Consider the following 22350-nt stretch of genomic DNA (forward strand, 5'->3'; position numbering starts at 1 on the left):
TGATATCGGACGTATTTTATCAATGGCTATACAATAGAAACAGAAGTTAGAAAAGAGGAGACATAATAAGAGGAAGTTAAAGTTGAGAGTTGTTAAAGAAGATAATATTAATTATTACTGCTATTATTATATTATCAATACTATTGTGAAGAGTACTATAACAAATATGTGGATTATGACTGCTTAAAACAACTATACCCAGATCACACACTGTTTGATGGAAATTGATTTTTTATGTGTTATAAATATAAAATAAATAAATAAATAAAAATAATCTTAATTTCAGGGTAGCTGCATTTATATGAATCCAGTTTGATTGTGGCCACACAGCTTCTCCTTAGTTGTGCTCTTTAATTACAAAAACTCTGTTTCTGAGGGAAGGTATTTGTGCTGTATTCCATAATACCTATTGATTATGTTGGTTCAGGTATGTTGGTAGAAAATTAAGTCACTATGGCAACCACTTACAGTAAAACAATCCATGCAGAATTTTTGAAAGAAGCACTTGAAAGAAGTTGACTATAAAATGGAGCAGTGTTACAAATATTTGGAAAATTGAGCTGAAGCTGTACAGTTTCCGTGGAAGAGAAAGCATCTTTTTGTGTGAGCTTACATTACAATTTCTATATTGTTAAGTTGTATCTTTACAACATAAGATGACTGCCATAGCATTTCCTGATAGATCTACCATTTCCAGATAAAATTAATTTGATGACCCCAAATGATTGATTGAAGAATTGACCTCTGAGAGGTTTTGTATGTGCTATAATGCTGAGTGATTTGCTTAGACTAGAACATGACTCTTCCTCCTCTTTCGTTCTTCTGTCAAGCAAGCCATGCCTGCCTAAGTATCACTTTCATTTAGTGTAAGAACTTTACACTGGGGGAGAGTGCGCAGACAAAAAGAGGAAGGAAGAAGAGGAACAGGGAAAGCCACACAGCCCAAACCTGCTGTTTTTCAGCAAAGTTATCATCTGATTCATTTGTATTAATTGGAACAGTCCACCCCAGCATCTTGAATCACGGCTTATTGCTGGATTTCCTAGGAATGACTCCTTGGCATAAAAGTGAAAAGAAGACTGGAGTGGGTATGTATCACGCAGCCTCTTTTTTCTGAGCATGTCTTTCTGCAGAGAGGGTGGATAACAATGCCCAAAATGGCTGAAAAGCACTTCTTTTTTTAAAAAAACAAAACAGAAGCGAGCAGGTTTTTCTAATTTTGGAATCCCCATATGCACCGAATTAAAATTCTCAGAATTTCCCCTCAGGATGGCCATTGGTGGTTAAGATTTCTGCGATTGTAGTCTAGAAGGTTCCAGAAAAACTGGGAGAGATCTTTTGAGCTGATTGATTCATAGTAATTAAAAATAAGATTGATTCCAAGTAACTCCTCAGTTTGAGCTGTTCTTTGAGACTCACAAATACCTTTTTGTGAAAATTATTCAGTTGTCTTTAATTGAAATTTAAGCTATCAAAATTAAATGGGAGAGTTCAGTAACTTTTTCTGATGTTTCAGCTTAATTATACAGGAAATAGCAGGTTTTTTAAAGAAATGAGTTCTGTGAATTGGTAGAGACTTCTTAAAAACTGCAATCTATTCTTTGTAGTAGATTTGACTTTACTTAACTGATAGTTATTTAGAAGGTGTAGACTACTTTCTACAAAGTCTCCTTATTTGCTGACATTGTTTGTGCTTTTTCCAGTAATAATGTAAAATTATATTCTATGCTAAACTCCCCAATGTGGCAACAGCATTAAGAGGATTTGCATCTGAGAAAGCAGGAAGACAACACATCTGTAGGTTGAACTTTTTTAAAAAGAATTATCCCACCTTTTATAAATAATGAAGGCAGCAAACATACCTACCATGTTTCTCTGAAAATAAGACCCTGTCTTATATTTTTTTGAACCCTGAAATAAGCGCTTGGCCTTATTGCCATGCACTCAAAAGCCCGATTGGTTTTATTATCAGGGGATGTCTTAGGGTAATATTCCTTCGTCCTCCTATTTTCCCCACAACAACCCTAAGAGATGGGTTGGTTGAGACACTGACAGGCCCAAAGTCACCCATCCGGCTTTCATGCCTATGGTAGAACTAGAACTCACAGTCTTCTGGTTTCTGTCTCTAACCACTTGACCAAAATGGCTTTGTTTTGAAAGCCAGCTTAGTATCTGCAAAAGGTCAAGAGTTTCATTCTCCAGCACTGCCATGTTGTAACTCCAGAGAGTTGCTGCAAGTCAGAAAACTGATTTTTGGGATAGATCTTCATGACTCAGAAATGGAGAATTATTTCATTTCGACAAGACATATCCATAACCACAGTGTCCTAGGGTGACTTTCTCACAGATAAAGCTATAGAAGTTAGATGTGAAAATAGAACATTTCAAAATCATAGTTAGGTGAGGTAATATTTTGTGGACACAGCAATGATATTTTCAAATCCTTTGAAACAAATTGTCCCTCAAGTTAGATGCATCAAGTACAGGGGCAAGTCTCAGGCTTGAATAAAGGATCTCTTGTTCTGTTAAGAATTTCAGTCCCGGTGTCTGGGTTTTGCAATCCATACAAGCTCTATCCCAGCAACACTTTAGTCTCATGGCTGGGATAACATAAAGAACATAGAGCCTCATTCCAGGAATCTGGATATTGATGCCTTGTTCCCTGAAAACAGGAAGGGAAGAGTGTTAGGTCAGAGCAGTAGTAAAATTCAATTTTTTTTACTACTGGTTCTGTGGGTATGGCTTGGTGGCTGTGATGTGGCTTGGTGGGCGTGGCTTGGTGGGCGTGGCAGAGGAAAGATACTGCAAAATCTCCATTCCAACCCCACTCCTGAGGGAAGGATACTGCAAAATCTCCATTCCCACCTCACTCGGGGGAAGGATACTACAAAATCCCCATTCCCTCCCCACTCCTGGGGGAAGGATATTGCAAAATCTCCATTCCCACCCCACTCTGGGATCAGCCAGAGGTGGTATTTGCCAGTTCTCTGAACTACTCAAAATTTCTGCTACGGGTTCTCCAGAACTGCTGGATTTCACCCCTGCCTCAGAGGCCCTGAGAACCCTGTGATCATAATAATAGACTGAATCTTTCAAAATATCACTAACCAAAATATCTGTTGAGCTATATAGTAAAGCATTAAGAAAAAGATATTTCATTCTCTATGTTGCAAGGAAATAATGGGCTACTTTGTACTATGTAGCAGTGCTTTGACTATTGTAAAATCTAAATTATATAATTTAGCTCAATTCATTGGGGAATTAACCTGGTTTCACTTGGGGAAACCAGTTCCTTTTAGCTCTGATAAATAAACCCTGACACTTAAAAGCATGTGAATTTAAAATTAGCTGTCCTGAAAATCTTCACCTGTAGTAGTAGCAGTAATAAAAATTGTTATTATGGTTGGTCGCAGTTGGCCAGAAGTTTAGACTGGATTTGGCATTTTTATCAGCCTATCAACTTTTCCCAAGGACCTGGGATAGGCAGATGTTGATGTTTGATGCTGTTAAAGATATTGTTGCAGGATGTAAGCTGTTGCAAGTAAAACTGTCTTTTGCAATTGATGGATGGTGATTTGGTCAATGCCAATAGTGTTCAAGTGGTGCTCCAGTTATTTTGGGATTGCACTCAAGTCGCCTATCATTATTGATACTATCTTTGCTTTCTTTTATCCCAACTGTCCTATTTCTGTTCGCAGGTCTTTGCATTTTATTACTTTCTTCAATTCTTCCTCTTCTTTTTTTGCTGTCTTCAGCACATGTATTACAGTGTCCGTTATGTCCCAAAGCTGCTTTTCAAAGGCAATTGGACTTTTTTTGTTTTTTCCTTGAAAACATTTTGCTTCTCATCCAAGAAGCTTCTTCAGTTCTAACTGAATGGTGAGGACTGGAAGGATTTATATTTGCAGTCATCTGGTTGTTAGCACTTTAAAGATCAGTTGTTAGCTCTCTGAGAGTTGTTGAGGCCATTTGGGGATTTATCTGGGTCACCTGAATCAGAGTGCAAATGGGAGTAGAATCTTCTTGTGACTGATGAAAGTTCTATGTTGTAAACAGGAGATAGGCATTGTATCCATCCCCCTCTGTTGAGAGAGGACTGTTCAAATTTAACACAGAAGGCCTCTTTTACTCTTTTTTCAAAGCAATAGTATCAATAAATAGTGTACATTATCCAGGCTTCTTTGTTTTGCTTATCAACAGCTATTACATCTGAGTTTTGCCTAGTTCTTGCTTATGGTCAAATGATACTGCCTTGCAAATATTCCAAGGCACCATTGTTATTACTTTTTCATGACATTGTTTGTAGTCACTATGATTTTCTTGCAGCAATTAATTAGGTGTTTCTTCAGCTTCTTTGCAAAGGTGGCACTTTCCGTCTGTTGCTGTCTTCTCAATTCTGGCTTTATATGAATGACGTCATCTTGTGCAGCCAGAATTATCTCCTCTATCTCTTTCTTCAATTTCCCTGTTCTTAGCTATTGCTAGATCTTATTGTTATCTGCTTTGCCTGCTATTTTATATGCGCTGGCCATGTAATACTTTGTCTTGTCATGTCTCTTTTCTATTATTCATTTAGTTTTTCTCTGTAAGCCACTTTGGTCTCTCCAATATTCAGTAAGCTTCCTAGTATACTTGTCTTACTGCACCTTCTTCACTGTCCTTTAGATATTCTTCCAATGCCTTTTATTAATTGTTCAACTGTCTGGTTTATTTGCAACATTCAATATCCTCTTATTTTCTTTGGTAAATAGAGCCTATCAATAGTCTAGTTCTGTGGATGAAGGGCATGATGATGATGATGACAATTTATGGTTCAATATACTCAGTTTTCAAAAGCCAACTTGAAAAAAAGCCAAGACTAAAATTGCGGCATCTTTGCTGCAGTCTAAGGTGGCACTGAGAACTTCAGAATGCTGATAGCTTTTCATAAGACCTTGTCTAGTGGCTCCTCCTTCTCGTTTCTAAGCAGTCAATTATCTGAACAGGCAAGAAAAGAGAAGGTTTATCTGGTAAAGAAGGCCATGTGTCCAACCAAGAAAATTTATGTTGCTTCTTCACCAACTCTTTCAGTACATCCTTATCTAAATGCATGAATTAGGGCTGATATTGAATGACTCTTTAGAACACAGCCCTTAATATATGATACTCATTTTGTGAATTGAATCCCTCCTTTTGAGTAAGCAAATGAATCAATACTAAGTAAGGTTTAAAAGACATATAGGGATATGTGTTGGTGAACCATTCTGTTTGGCTATATTGAATCTGTTTATTTTACATACTAATAAAATTCTTCAATAGCATAGCAACACACTTTATTTAGTTCAATCAATAATGTAGGTCCAAAGTGTCCATTGTAGTTGAATTCAGTTAATTCTTCCTTGCTGCCTATTTTCTCCTTCCAGTATTTACTCCTATACCATTATCAAAAGCCATTTGCCAAGAAGAAACAGAGCTCCTATTTCCCCAGATACAGCCAGATATAAAATGCTAGTAAGGCAATATTGAAACAGGGATTAATATACTTGATTCAAGATAAACAAAAACCACAACACACAATGCTTTTGACAAATGGGTATAGCAACTCCATGTTATTGCCTAGAATTCAGTTTGAGCTTCATCCATTGCCAATGCTTTGTATTGTCATACTGTTATGCAGTATTGCTATATTTGTAATTTATTTATGTTCTTATATGGCTGCCTGGTTCATATAATTCTAGGCAGTTCACAACAATCAATAAAAACACAACTACACTTCTCCCACAGGTGCCAGACCATACTACCTTCCAACTCAATCTCCCATCCTAGCCCAACACCTGGGGGAAAAGCCAGGTTTCTGCATTTCTGTTCCATGCTGCTTATTTCCTTCCTTCCTTCCTCCTTAGCATATATAAAAATGCCTATAATAAGCAATTATTTTGAGAAGAAAGAAGACTGCACCTAGCACAGAAAAGTTCCCCTGTGAAAATGGAAAAAATTGTATAAGCAGGAACATTTCATAATGTCCACTATTAGATTCCAAGGCACATTTTTTATTTATTTATTTATTTATTTATTTATTTATTTATTTATTTATTTATTTATTTATTTATTTATTTATTTAGTTAGTTAGTTAGTTAGTTAGTTAGTTAGTTAGTTAGTTAGTTAGTCTCATAGGACTATGATTTGTTATAATTCTTAGTCAATGTCTTGAATTTCATGAAAGAAACCTGAAATAATGGTAATGATCATCAAAGATCAGTAGGAATTAATTGAGGGAATCTCAAGCTTCTGGGATGAAAAGCGAAATGTCTTCAAAGAAAAATCAGAAAGTCCAGTTGCCTGTTGAAATAGCACCTTTGGGACAACCATGACCTGGATGACTGAGAATCTCCATAGACACTTAATTGAGGGAATGTTTATTCACCCTTTAATGATCAAATAAGACAAATCAATTTGAAAATGAGCATATTCAATCTTTACATAGCATAGCGATAAATTATGTGCTCTAGTGTAGAAAATATCAGCAGAATTATACCGAGAACTATGAACTTAAGTTGGGGAATCCTCACTACTACTATCTGGAGATGCAGGAATTTCTTTCTGCAAGTCAAATGTAAGGTAGTGCAATATTTAGTCAGCATCTTTTATGCACAACTTTTACAACTGAAAATAAACTACCATATCTACACTTGTCTCTTCTTCCAAAATAAATCAAGTAAGGACACATTCTGTGCTCTGGAGTCTTGAGAACACATAATCAAGTGGCTTGGTCATTCATTTACAGTAATACTCTTGATAATTTACACAGATAATCCTTGATTTACATCCACAATTGAGCCCAAAATTTCTGTTGCTAAATGTTGTTAAGTGAATTTTGCTTCACTTTATGACCTTTCTTGCCACAGTTGTCAAGTGAATCACTGCAGTTATCAAGTTAGTAACACGGTTGCTAAATGAATCTGGTTCCCCCATTGACTTTGCTTGTCAGTAGGCTGCAGAAGGTGATCACATGACCTCAGGACACTGCAACTGCCATAAATATGAGTCAGTTGCCAAGCTTTTGAATTTTGATCATGTGACCATAGGAATGCTGCAATGGTCTTCAGTGTGAAAAACAGTCATAAGTCACTTTTTCAGTGCCGTTATATCTTTGAACTGTCACTAAGTGAACTGTTTTAAGTCAAGGACTACCTATATAATCTTAGGTTAATACATAAATTTATTGGTTTAAAAAAGCTCTGCTCCACTTGTTTAAAAAAAGGGGAAAAGTTTGGAATTATGTAAGCACAAAGAAAACATTCACTGATAAAGATTTTTTAATTTTTTTTTTCATTTGGCCTCCTGAATTCATACATAGGAATTCACAGTGTTCAAACAGACTGAATCTCTTTCCTTTTTTTTAAAGAATCAGATTCATAGTATCAAATGACGTGGCAGAACTTAGCTGTAAGTTTCCACTTGTTCAAAAAACATCAAGGCGGCAAAACCACTTCCTTTGTTAGTTGTTTGGATGTCATCACGCTAAAGCCCTTTCCTAAGGTACCATCAGCAAACAAAGAATTATTCTATTAAGGTAAAATTGCTAAATACTGAATATTAAGTTCTATACTGTTTTCTTCCTGGCACAAGCAAAACCAATGCTGTGACTACAGGGTAGAATCTACATTTATTTCCTCACACCTCCTTCATGGAATTGTTTTCTTTAAGAACAAAAATGGAAAAGAAATACATGAAATAAAATGAGTGCAACGTTAAGAATGAGACAGACTTCAACACTGGTTGGCAGACTGAATTCTACGTTTGTAATAAATTAATATTATTGTCAACCCTAAAGCGAACCTGGCTGGGGCCATCTTTGAAGCTTCAGGGTTGCCACTAGATGGGAGGGGGAGAGAAATGGTTAACTGGGGTTTTGCAGTCAAAAACAAAAGGTTTTCCTGTGGGAACCAAGATCATTCCAACAGGTGGCTGGGAGAGAAGGAGCAAAGTAACCAAGCAACTGGCCAGCACTTCTATTGGACCATGTGACTGATGACTTGGGGAAAGGGGAAAACTTTCTCTTTTAACTGGGTGAAAACCCCAGGAACTTTTAGAGTCGATTTTCACTAGTTATGCCAATATGATGTATCCAATAAATTTGTTCTTTGAGGAATTTACCTGCCTTGGAGTTCTGCTTTCTAAGGGAGCATTATTTGGAATGTTGACATTAAACTGACTCTCCTAAAAGCTCTCCAGTTCAACTGGAGCTCTCCGGTGTCCTGAGCCCTGATTGCTCATCCGATCTACCAAGAGAACAGTAAAGACTCAGGGAAGATAGCAGAGAGGGAGAAAAAAGAAGTGGAGGTCAGAGGAGCCAGTTTTCCCCCCATGGAGAGCTTGCAGGCCCCCATGAAAAGCCAGCAAATGGTGACTGCGGTGGCATAAATCGCTTTTCAAGTGGCAACCCGGCCAAGGGTCTGTGCAGAATGGCCAACCACTGGGGACTGGTACCAAGCCAAGGAAGACTTCAGACATTGGTGCTCAGTCCAGGGGCTGGCGAGAAACTTCCCTGTGACTTCAACAAGGGAGCCAATGGCCACCATTCTTCAGTGTAGGACGAGGGAACTTTTGGAGCTGAGTCTGGGGACTGGAGATACCAGATGGTGTTTTACAGCCAAACCTTGGAAAATCTGCTGGAGAGGTTTGACCGGATGAGCCTTGAAAGTCTGGGACAAGCATGCCAGGTGGACCGAGACAGAGTGAGCCAGCCAACCCTGACATTCCCTCCTCGATGGATCCTCCAGTCTCCTCCATGTCCACTCCAGCAGTTAGCCCTCTGCCAGTCTCAGCTTGTCTTCAGCTCTGAAGAAGCTTCTTGGTGAAAAGCGAAATGTCTTCAAAGAAAAACCAGAAAGTCCAGTTGCCTCTTGAAAAAGAACAATGTCTAGATGGCAACAAAGAGAGGCAGAGAATTAATTCTTGGCAGGCTGATTTATGGTTGTCTGGATGTTTGCAGCCCAGGTTTGCTAGCCCTAGTAAAAGAGAAATAGAAATATACACTAGAAATGGGTTCTGTGCAGTCATTCCGACTGAAACTATAAACCACTGTGCTGCTGATTTTCAGTGGTATGATTTTTCATCCTAATTTGCCCCCACAAGTACTTTTAAGACTTTTGTCCCCATCCTGGGTGTTGATAGTGTCATCTTTGTGGCTCTTGAAGCTCTTGATGATACGAAACATATTATCTCCTTCCTGCAATAATATAATATGTAATGGAAATATAATGCAAACAGCCCCCAAACTATCTTTAAGCTTTTAGGGTGTTATTGACCTTATAATTGATTGGGTGCTGGCATGGGAAAGGCTTTTAATTTAATCAGTAATTAATGCTACTGATTAGCATGGCTGCCTTTTCCTCTCTAACAGTTAATTTTCTTTTTAAAAAAAGAAACTAAAAAAAAGATATAGGAAGATTTTTAAAAATGGAAGATGATGTTATCTGGAAGCAGATTTGTAATATTGTGAATAAGTCAAGGCAACAGTGAAATAAACGTCTCCTTTAAAAACTTCCTGATCATTGAACATTTAGTATTTTAATGTAAAAATAGTGCAAATTATTCCCATTGTGCTGTAGGAAACAGCTTGTTGCAAGATGGCTGTAAATGTGTTTTGGTTGGGAAGCTGATTAACAAAGAGAGTCAAATCTGAGAACAAAATGTACTAACATGATGGCCTTAATTGTTGTTATAAGGTAATTATTGCCATTGAATTGTCTTGGCTATCTCTTGAAACTGCTTTCTATGCACATTGGCTAGCATGCTGGAAAGAATGCCAAGACACATTTTAAATGAAATAGGTGGTAAAGAGAAGAATTTGGAACAACCATTTAATATGTGCTTAGGATTCAAGTGTCTGGATTCTTTTGGAGAACGCAGCACAAATACATTTATTTCAGACCAAAAGCCCAATTTACACTTGGTAACAAATCTAATTCTTGTTTTTGCCCTTGGCTGGCTTAATAGAACTCGTGGAGGAATTGTTTCACAAGTGGTACAGTTATGCCCCAAACATAATACATCACCTAAATTGTTTTGTACTAGCTGAAAACACTTTTGTTAATGAAAGTTGGATCCCTGAATTCTCACGACACATTTTTCATCATCTAAGTGCAGATTTTATTCCCTAAATAGCACAAGAGTGCCTAAACATACAGCTCTTTAATTATATCGTTCGGAGCACCAATACTCTTGTATTTGTATTTCCTACTTAGCACGTGTATTTCTTATGTTCGGATGCAGCTTTCCAAACTACAGTACAACCAAATAATCGTGGCTTGTGAATCAAACTTTTTCATACAGCTTTGGTTCCTTTTGATATGGAGTTCACATAATTTGACTGAAAATCAAAGCGACTTTCAAATCATTTTATTTTTCATTGGTCTGTTTCATTCCATACACTGGGATTTCATACCAGTGTCACAAGTTTCAGAGGACTCTTTTTCTCTCTGCTCTGTGGTCAGGAAATAGGGTTTTTCCCGTTCCATGGGAAGCTGAGAGTAATTACTGTTATGCCCAAATCCAAAATGATCCCATCATTCACCAAAATTCAAGGCATATTTATTTCTCTCATCCAGATGCGAGAGTTTTTTTTCTTCTTTTTTCATAGGGTGAAAATGGTGGTGGAGGCCATGATGATTTATCCTGCAGAGCTGCAGAGAATCTGGCTAGTGTGATAATAAAATCTCCAGAGGCAAACTTTTTTTTTTTTTTAATTTGATTTATATGATGCTCTTCTCCGGAGACTCAGGGCGGCTTACAATGCGTTAAGCAATAGCCTTCATACTTTTTGTATATTTATACAAAGTCAGTTTATTGCCCCCATAATCTGGGTCCTCATTTTACCTACCTTAGAAAGGATGAAAGGCTGAATCAACCTTGAGCCTGGTGAGATTTGAACTTGCAGTAATTGCAGGCAGCAGATGTAAGTGGATGTTAATTAGTCTGCTGAGTTTTGAGAGATAGTTTATTTGTTTGTTTATTTATTGGTTCGATTTATATGCCGCCCTTCTCCGGAGACTCAGGGCGGCTTACAATGCGTTAAGCAATAGCCTTCATACTTTTGTATATATGTGCTTAGTAGGGCTTTCGCCCCCCCCCCAACAGTGTTCTTTTTTATTTTATTTATTTATTTTATTTTATTTTTAAATTTGTATACCGCCCTTCTCCCTGAGGACTCAGGGTGGTGAACAGCCAAGTAAAAGCATAAACTACAAACATTAAAATCCAATTTTATACAAAGTCAGCTTATTGCCCCCACAAACCGGATCCTCATTTTACCTACCTCGAAAGGATGGAAGGCTGAGTCAACCTTGAGCCTGGTGAGATTTGAACTTGCAGTAATTGCAGGCAGCTGGTGTTACTTAACAGTGCTTTAGTCTGCTGCGCTACCAAGGGTCCAAGATTGGAGTTTTACTCACTGACCTCTTCAAGCATTAGGGGGAAAGGGTTGCTAAAAGTTATTGAACTGCTGCTCACTTTGAGGGCATTATCATGGAGAGTTCTTAGCAGCATATGTCAGACACAGTTTGTCTATTCCTGCCCAAAGTGATTAGCTAATACTAATCACAATTCTCAGTTGGATGAAAACAACTAAAGGGTTTGGGAAGAGAAGTGAGATCTTGAAAACTCTTTCTTACAATTAATTCAGAGAAGAGGTACTGGTGGTGCAAGAAAGCCTATGGTTTATTCAAGCTCTTTTTCATAATATTACACTGAATGCTGCATCTGAACATAATCCATTCAAAATATAAAGTTGTTTAATGACATTGTGTTCTTTTTTTCACAGCAATATACAATTTCAAAGCTACCCAAGTGCCCCAGATATCACTACAGATTGGGGATGTGGTTCATATATCGGAAGACCATGAAGGTAAAAATGAAAAATATACAGTACTTTTCATATTGTTACACTTTTGCTTCATTAACTTGAGTTTGGGGTTGTATATAAGATGACATGACTTTTTCTCCTCAAGCCATGACTTTCTTGTTGTTAAGTACTGTACATGTGAGGTGACTTAACATAGTCTCGCTATTTTTTAAGCTAAAATTGTGGTATGACTTTTTGAATGTGGAATATAAGTAAAGCTAATTCATATAAGGACTATTTAATGGAGATTGCTTGGAATTACAAATATATATGTCACTCTCAAAGGATTTTGAGTAGGGTGGACACTATTCAGGTGAAGTCCAGCTAATATCCCAAAGTCTGTGGTGAAGAATATAACTTACAGGTAATTTTTGACTTATGACCAATCATTTAGCAACTGTTTAAAATTAAGACGTCTCAGCCACCCATCCAGCTTACTGGTATAAGCAAAACTCAACAGCCCTGAGAAAATCACTGTACAAGCAAAGCTGCTGGGGCCCGGGAAGACTCACAACTCACCTGGCCCGCCAGCCCACACAAAACATCTGACTCACCTTTGCCTTGTGAAAACCACCACAAGCAATCTGAACTTTCATATTACATAAGTGTAATTGTCAGATGTAAATGCCTTATTCCCTAATGTGTAAATAATGTATATATGGGATATCAGGGGTTAACTTATTCTTTGACTCTTAATGTATTCATAATTCACCACTCCCACTCTTGGCTCCACCCTTTGTATATATAAGGAGCCACCTTCACCATTTTCTTTGCTTCTATCTGTGAATATTCAGTGAATATAGAATGCCTATTATAATTAAAGAGAAATATATTTAAACCTCTAACTCTTATTACTATTATTGAGTCTGATCCTGAAAATATTGCAACAAGCTGGTAGCAGAGGATGGTTAATTGACTCAATAAATACCTAAAAATGTCTAAGAAAGATAGACCCAACACCAGGGCCTACAGCAAAGAAATAGAAACTGAACAAGAAATAATCAACGAATCCACAAACGCGATTTCGAGAGAATCCGAAGAATACACCACTGAAGAAGAAGAATTAATAAATGAAAATGATGGCCAGGAGGAAATCGAAATAGAAAATAACGAACTCAGGTCAGAGATATTGAAGTTATTAAAAAGCCAGAAGAATGATGAAAGCCTCATCGCGAACCTCCAAAAGATGCTGAAGAACAGCGGAGCAGCGAGAGAGAAAAACATCGCTAAAGAGAAACCCAAAGACCAAAAAACTGTGAGTGATATGACTACAGAGAAAGTCGTTATGAAAAAGAAAAAATGTGATCCCGCGCGAAATTTTGAATGGCAGCCATCTTGGTTTCAACAAGCCTCCAAAGTGAGCGAAGCAGAGCCAATCAAAATGCTCAGTTCAAAATTTCTGGCGCGAAAAACGTTATCAGACAACGAAAGTGAAAAGGAGAATTCAAACTCTTCGGAAGAGCCAGAATCAGAAAGTGAAGACGACTTAACGAAATCCCAAGTAAAGTCAGCAATGAAGACGCTTTTTGCTGCATTTGGGCCAAAATTAAAAATTTCCAAAGCGCCAACGAAGAAACAAGCGAACAAGCCGATACTTCAAGACCTGCACGCACCCATCCTGACTTCGAGAGCGACGACGCCCGAGCCCAGAGAGCCATGTCGATTCCGCCCTACACCGCAGACCGAAGCAAGTGCCAACGCACCCAAAAGAAAGAGAAGAACAGTCGCTGCCATCAGAACTCCTAAGACCGAGCCAGAGACCGACTCGTCTGAAGAGGAGCGGAGCGAGCGAGCTACAATGGAGAGAACCTTCCACGACGACGCCAAAGAAGAAATGAACAACGCGCATGTGCGAAACTACGTAGACGGTCCGGAAAGACTTGAACTGGCCAGAGAACCGCGCAGACTCGTTGCGAGCATCCCCATGCCGTTTTGCAATTTCCTACACTTGCGAGACCACGGACTACCTCAGGTTGTAAGTAATGGACAAAATAATGTGGGAAACTTACCCAGTGACTTCCCAAAACTTAGGGTTGATGGCATTAATTTGCAAGAATGGTATCAACAGCTCCAGGTTGTCTTTATGAAAGAAAATTTACTATTTTTTATCACTAGTCCCCCAAGAAGACCTTGGACTTTAAAAATAGATTGTTTACACCATAAGGCATTTTTCTTAATAATATCTAGCGTGTCTCCTGCAATGTATCATAGCATCAAACCAAATCTAACTGTTTCAGAAATAATTCAATGCATGTTTAATTTGTTTCACAGCGATAGTGTAGCTACCACCACAAGAATGTCTAAGGACTTCTTTTCTTCCAGAGTAAAACCAGGGGTTTCCATAAGTGAGCATTTAATATCTTTAAACAAAATAAGAGCTGAGCTGCATTTGAGGGGGGAAGTGATTTCAGATCAAACAATGAAAAGTGTTATTATCAACTCACTTGATTCATCATGGGATAGTTTTATGTCACACTTAGACACCATCAATCTAGGATATTTATCAATAGAAAATCTGTCTAACAAATTGATAGCAGAAGACAATTCAAGAAAAAATCGTTATAGCAATCACACAGAACACAAATCTTTTAGGAAGGTAGCTTTCCAAGAAAAATATAATGAAACTTTTAAATGCCACAATTGTGGGTCCAGGGAACACAATAGAAGAGATTGTCCTAAAATTTCAAAGGAAAGACATAGATCAGAATATAGGAATAAATATAATTATAGACAGTCTTCCACAGATAGACATAAATATAGAAGCCCACCAAATTACAGAGAAAGTAGAGGGGGCAGAGAAAATTCAAAAGAGAGAAAATCTGGTTCACTGAATGGACTAAATAAACAAGACAGCACTAAAACGCAACAAAATGAGAACAATAATTGGCTTATTGATTCTGGGGCAACTAATCACACCACTAATAACAAAAATATATTGTCTTCATTTACAGAAGATAAGTTTGTAATAAAGGTAGCTAATCAAGAAAAAGTTCAAGTATTAGGCAGAGGGAATGTGACCTTGCCTGGTCTAGGAAAAATAGAGGGGGTATTGTTAATACCAGAAATACCTCATAACATACTAAGTGCCATAAAACTAAGCAGAGATTCTGACATCAATATAGTTTTCTCAAAGGGAAAAGCGACTTTAGAGAAGAATAAAACAAATGTAGGCACTGTGATGATTAAAGGAGGCCTACCCTATCTGATAACAAAAGAAAGATGGTTACATAACATTGATTCAAATATGGAAGATTGTATTGAGGCAGATGATGAAAATATTAGTAACAGTGACAATGATGAATGTAAAGTATCTCATGATCACACAGATACACACAATGAGAAGAAACCAAAAATAGGTAAACCAATTCATGACGAGTGTGCTCACATCTTACATAGGAAGTTAGGACATGCAAGTTTTCCTGTAGTACAAAAAATGACTGAACACGCAGAAGGTGTCAAAATAAAAAATTGTGAAAATTATTTGGAATGCTCAGTATGTAAATCTACTAAACTAAAAACTAGTCCCAGGCCAAAAAAATCCACCAGATCAACTAACAAAATTTTTGACTTAGTACACATGGACTTAGTTGGCCCATTAACTCCATCAATCACGTATAGAAAACGTTACTTCCTAACAATAGTAGACGATTACAGTCGCTATGGTTTTGTTTACACATTAAAACACAAGGATGAAACCTTTCAAAAATTTAAGGAATTTTACAAACGCATAGAAACACAACATAATATCAGAATAAAACAAATTATGACAGATAGGGGATGTGAATTCATGTCTAAAGAATTCTCCCAATGGTTAAAGGATAGAGGAATGCTACATTACACGTCTAATCCATTTTCTGCGTTCCAGAACGGGATTGTAGAGAGAAAGAATTCCACATTACAAACCATGATTAGGTGCACATTAGAGGATGCTGGTTTAGGCAAACAATTTTGGTCAGAAGCCTTACATTATTCAAATTACACTCAAAATAGAACCTGGTCCAGTATTGTGAATAAGACACCATATGAGATGATGTATAATAGGAAACCAAAATTAGCACACATGCACATATTTGGGGTCACTGCAGACGTACACATACCTAAACAGTTGAGAAGAAAGGGAGAAAACGTATCCAGAAGACTAAGATTTATGGGATATGAAACTGGCACCAAAGGGTACAGATTCATTGATAATAATAACAAATTTATAGTTTCCAGAACAGCTGTGTTCCATGAACAGGCCAACTGGTCTAAATTACATCTTAATGAAATATTTCCAAATAAATGCAAAGATACAAAATCTCGTGAGGAAGGGACAATAGAAAATCAAAATATCAACAAAAATAAAAACAAAACCAAAACATGGACAAATAGTCAACACAAAATAAAGACAGACACATTAACAAAAAAGGAAGCAAGATATTTGCATGACTACCATAGCAAACCTGAAAGAGCTATTAGGAACAACAGAAATCAAATACCAAATAAATACAGAGATTACATAATGCATATGGATGGTGAACAAATAACTCCTAATACATATGAGGAAGTATTAAAACTCCCTCGTGAAGAAAAGGAAAAATGGGAACTAGCTATGAAAAAAGAGATGGAAAGTTTGCAAGGATTAAATGTATTCACACCTGCGATTGCACCTAAGGATAAAACAATTATTGGTACCAGGTGGATTTATAAAATTAAGAACCTAGAAGGAGGCAATACCCTATACAAAGCTAGATTGGTTGCACAAGGTTATGCACAAAAATATCCGGAGGACTATACTGACACGTACTCCCCCACAGTAAGAACAGAGAGTGTTAAAACAGCTCTAGTAGTAGCATCCGCACTCAATCTTGATGTATTTCAATACGACATACAGACTGCGTATCTACACGCAAAACTAGATAGGGAAATATATGTAAGAGCACCTCACAGTCAATACACTAATAAAAATGAAATTTGGCTATTGAACAAGAGTTTATACGGATTAAAGCAATCTGGCAAAAGATGGTACGATTGCTTGGTAAAAGTACTTAAGACCATGGATTTCAACGCTACCACTGCTGATAACTGTTTCTTTGTCAAAAAGAGTGATGATTACATTGAATTTGTATTGATTTATGTAGATGATATTTTATATATAGGAAAACACAAAGAGAGAAGAGAAATCTTTGTAAACAAGCTAAATGAACATTTCTCGTTGAAATCTCTAGGTAAAGTAAACAAATACCTTGGTGTACAAATTAACAAAACTAGAAGGGGATTCAAACTTACTCAGAAAGATAAGATTATTGAACTTCTAAACAAATGCAATTTAAACAATGCCAAACCCTGTGACACTCCTATGCAAACTGATTTCCTTAGAAATACTGATGAATCTTCCCCTGAATTCAAGGATAATACATTTTATAGATCAGTCATAGGTTCACTTCTTTATATATCTAATTGGACCAGGCCAGATATTGCATTACCACTCAATTTATTATCAAGGCACGTTAGCAAACCAACAATGTATCACTGGGAAGCTGTCAAAAGAATTTTAAGATATCTGAAAAGTACATTAGACTTTTGCCTAGTATTAGAACCTAGTGATAATAAAGAACCAAAACTTACATGTTATGCAGATGCGGATTGGGCTGGAGATATATCATGCAGAAAAAGTACTTCTGGTTATATTTTTCTGTTAAATGACTGTCCAGTTTACTGGTACACTGGTAAACAAGAACTGGTAGCCACTTCAACCACAGAAGCGGAATATGTTTGTTTATCCAAAGCTGCAAATAACCTTGTATGGTTTAATGATTTAATTTCAGATGTTTGGAAAAAACCTGCTTTGCCTTTTGTTATGCATGAAGACAATAAAGCAGCCATTGAAATATCTAGATCCGATGCCATTGGACAAAGATCCAGGCATATAGATATAAAATTTAAGCATGTGAGACAATTGTCTCAAGATGGATTTATCAAAGCAGTGCATTGTGATACCTCTGAACAATTAGCTGACATATTGACGAAGCCTTTGCCTTCTAAACAGCACAAATACTTAACTTCCAAATTGTATGTCTTATATTGTCCTGAATCTGAATGTAATTGGTGTTGTATAGCGAACCGGCATTTAGAGGGGGATTTGTCAGATGTAAATGCCTTATTCCCTAATGTGTAAATAATGTATATATGGGATATCAGGGGTTAACTTATTCTTTGACTCTTAATGTATTCATAATTCACCACTCCCACTCTTGGCTCCACCCTTTGTATATATAAGGAGCCACCTTCACCATTTTCTTTGCTTCTATCTGTGAATATTCAGTGAATATAGAATGCCTATTATAATTAAAGAGAAATATATTTAAACCTCTAACTCTTATTACTATTATTGAGTCTGATCCTGAAAATATTGCAACAGTAATGTTATATTGTAATTACAAATCTGAACTTTCATATTACATAAGTGTAGTGTTACATTGTGATAATTGCACATTCAGAATTAGAATTCAAAAGAAAAGTTCTGGAACAGTGTTGCTATTGAAAATTATCAAAATAGCACAGCATATATATAGATGATAGATAGATAGATAGATAGATAGATAGATAGATAGATAGATAGATAGATAGATAGATAAAATAAAGTGGCTTATCTATTTTTTACCAGAAGAGGTCTCTCTTGAACTGCAGCATTGATCTAAATCATTAGAAAATTAAATTCTTACAAAGGATTAGATACCTTAATAAGTGCAAAATGACTGTCCACAGGCAACATTACTAAAAGTAAAAAATGACTGTCCACAGGCAACATTACTATACCTGTGTCTCTCTATCTCTTGCCTGTATGTACTGTAAGCGATATAGGCTGGAGAAGAGTGCTGATTTTTATTTATGGAAACAGAGCATTGTCTCATCTGCTACAGAAATTATTTCAACCTGTTCTAATTTAGTATTCCTTTCCTATCTTATCCAAAATCTTGACAGGCTTCACCTATGGCAGAAGTCTCTTTAGTTCTTGCTTTTCATGATTTCGTCTCTATTGTGATAAATGTGCATATGAGCCTCAGGGCCTCACTTCGGTTGATCTCCTTTTTCCTGGCTGCTGTCCATGGCGTCTTCTTAGCTTATTTCTCCCAAAAACAAGTCAAACCAAAGTTCTCTCCTTCTGCTAAATTATAGTCCTAACAAGCCTAGGAGGCAAACAAGCATATGAAAAGGATGTTATGGTACCTCTTGAATGGCACATTCAAGTAGACTTGGGAACTTTTATTTTAATCAGAGAAAAAGCAAAAAAATGTAAACTAGAGAAAAAAATAACATTTTTATCTTAACCCCTTATCTCAGATGAGTTTAAGTTCTCCATTATACATGAAACTTATTATCAATGCACATCAAGTGCATTATTTTTGGGATAGGGACATAAAGAAACTATGGCAGAAGCTTTAGAAATTTCATAGTTTGAAAATGTTTAGAAGGGAAGTTTTCTTTCCCTTCTTCCTGTGAAACCGAACGGTAGGAATTCAAGTCAGCTATAAATAAAAATGCTTGCAGCAGATAGGTGAACAATGGAATTGACATTCATGAATTGCAGCCACCACTGCAAACTTAAATCTCTTTGGAAGGTAAGAAGAGTCATGGAAGCCAGGGCTATCAGTAACTAGTGAGAAAGATATTGATGGATCAGAACATCTAAGATCAGCAATACCAAGCTTTTCATTACTAGTGGAGGAGAGAGAGAGAGAGAGAATGAGTTACTGTCTTCAAACATCCCATCGGGGCTTCTGCTAGGCATCTGGCTGTCCGTGTGGGTTGGGGAAAGGGAAAAGATGCAGGATTGCATAGCTTTTTATTTGATTCCGCTTTGAAGTTCTTCTGATCATTTTATGTGTCAAGAAATCATATATCAGCATTCTGCACCTGGACACTGTCCAGATGTACTGGTTTGCAACTCCCAGAATTTCCAGCTATTGGACTCAGGAATATAGGAATTTTTAGAAGCTCCATGAAACATTTACCAGTATTTTTGGATTGTAACTCTCTATGAACTTCCATAGGTTTGGAACAAGTACAATTTAGTATCCATATACTTGGAAAACATAAAAATGATTTTTCCTTGCTTTAAAAAAGCAAAAACCAAACAAAATTAGCATGATTATTATTTGCATTAGAATAGTTGTTTGACTCCCGATTACACATTTGCCCATATGGATAAATGCAACAGTCCAGTTGAAGGATAACTGGGAAACATGGTTTCCACAAACATGAATCTGTGCTGGTTATTGAATTCTTTTGAATGCCAGAGGTAAAATCTAACCTTTATTTCTGGTTTTCAACAACCCTGAAATATGACATCCAATCTTGGAGAATTACTACTCGTTTAAATTCAGGATAGTCATACAAGCCAGGTTTGGATGTAGCTATAGATCACTGCAATCTATATCATTTTCCTGCAACTTTTCTAGGAAAGGAATGTTAGGGAAAATGTACAAGTTAAACCATGCATTTGATCCACAGTGCAGTGCCATAGGCAATCATGGGTATATTTCGCTTTTTCCATGTTACTTGTTTGCTCTGCAAGCTACATTGCCTTCCAGTTTGTTTCTTGGTGCAATTCAAGGTGCTATTTATTACTAAGAAAGCGGTATGTAGTATGGAACCAGAATATTTGAAGGACAGTTTTGATCCCATTGTATTTATTCATCACGTAGGCTGGACCAAAGGCACATTCTTCAGTTGATCTATTAGGGATTGCCATTGAATGGGACCTAGGAAATGGTTCTTTTCTGTAGGTGCCCCTGACCCTGGAAAACCATACAGTATTGCCTGTGGTTCTGGCCTGACTGCTGTTTTTTTTAACAGGCATCAGGGTCACAGGAACAATCAAGCCAGTAGTGGGTTTCACTTACCTTCGCTACCAGTTCAGAACCGTGAACGTGTGTGTGTGCGTGCTTGCTTTGCTCATGCGTGGTGCTTCTGTGCATGCGCAGAACCTTCTGTGCATGCGCAGAGCATCCGTGATGACATCCGGGTGGGTTAGGCAGAGCCTCCTGCCACCCCCACTACTGGTTCGCCTGAACCGGGGCAAACTGGTAGAATCCCACCACGAAATCAAGCCATGCTATTGGTTTATACCTTATTTTTCAGAGTATAAGACACACCAGCGTATAAGATGCAGCTTAGTTTTTGGGGAGGAAAATAGGGGGAAAAAAATCTGCCTAGCAGGTATTCATCTGGCTAGCGTCCTTAGTCTGGTCAGCTTCAACACACTAGTTCGCTGGTTTTGAGCTTGTGTGGACACTTTTTATCCCCTGCTTGGGGATAAAAAACAGCTTCTAAAGCACAGCTGAGTGGGAGCAGCAATGAGAAAAGCAGGCAAAGCACGGAGATCGCTTCAATCATTAGCATCTTGTTAGGGCTGAAAAAAAGCTTCTAAAACACAGCTGAGAGTCAGAGGATGCAGGCAAAGCCCGCGGAAGATGGCTTCACTCACTAGCGCCTCGTTAGGGCTGAAAAAAAGCTTAGAAAAAGCTATATTCAGAGTATAAGATGTACACAAATTTTCAGCCTCTTTTGGGGAGGGGGGAAGTGTGTTTTATACTCCGAAAAATATGTAGTTGTTTTTGGAAGCCACTTTGTGTTGATCAGTTAATCAATTAGGAAGGGTGTATTTAATTTTTTTTAAAAAAACAATTTTTAAATTTTTTTTTCATACACACAAACATAAAATATATAATTTCTTAACAGAGTATTGACTGAGTCAAACTTCATACATCTTATTTTTTCCATATTTACAATATACTATATATACTCCAATTTCTGCCAATTATATATAATTGAAAATCAATATTACCATCCGCCCTTGCCTCCTTATCTTCACCTATCATAATTTTTAATCTATCAAAACCCTTTAGGGTGTATTTAATTTTTATTTGTTAAAATATGCATGTATTTATATTGTATTCCTGTTAGACACGTAGAACTGCATTAGTGAGATGAGTGGCTGAATCAATGAAGGAAGGAAGGAAGGAAGGAAGGAAGGAAGGAAGGAAGGAAGGAAGGAAGGAAGGAAGGAAGGAAGGAAGGAATTTGCAACCATAGCAAGGAGGAATCATCAAGTATTTTAACAGATAGGCTAGCTTTTTTCTCAACTATATTGTGGGAATTGCTGTTTTCAATGACACCATGTAGTGCTTGTAGAATAACCGTTATATAGCAGAAACTGTGTTGAGAGGACACAATCTAATACAATGATATGGTTCTGTTTTGAATTATAGATTGGTACAGGGGACACTTGGTCAGACATAAAGAAACTGAGGTGAGTTTATCCTGTTATTACCATCATTGTTATTACTGAAGTATTAGTGTTGCACCCCCTTTTGTACACAGGCAAATATTAAGGAGACAATTATTTACTGTATAGAAAAAAATTATATACTCTGTATTGTATATTTATATACTCTAAAACAAACCCCACTGATTTGATCCCA

General features: G+C 37.1%; 1 protein-coding gene across 1 annotated transcript in view; it reads left to right on the plus strand.

Moving 5' to 3' along the window:
• Nucleotides 1-964: 964 nt before the first annotated feature.
• DOCK2 (dedicator of cytokinesis 2) overlaps nt 965-22350 on the plus strand; it is a 306359-nt gene continuing 284973 nt past the window's right edge. The window contains exons 1-3 of the mRNA XM_034406030.3: nt 965-1088; nt 11804-11887; nt 22138-22178. Of these exons, the coding sequence (XP_034261921.2) occupies nt 1049-1088; nt 11804-11887; nt 22138-22178 (165 nt within the window). The 5' untranslated portion in view covers nt 965-1048. The remainder of the gene's footprint in view (nt 1089-11803; nt 11888-22137; nt 22179-22350) is intronic.

This window comes from Pantherophis guttatus, chromosome 2 (genome assembly GCF_059756535.1).
Source record: "Pantherophis guttatus breed Tessera chromosome 2, ASM5975653v1, whole genome shotgun sequence".
Lineage (NCBI taxonomy): Eukaryota > Metazoa > Chordata > Lepidosauria > Squamata > Colubridae > Pantherophis > Pantherophis guttatus.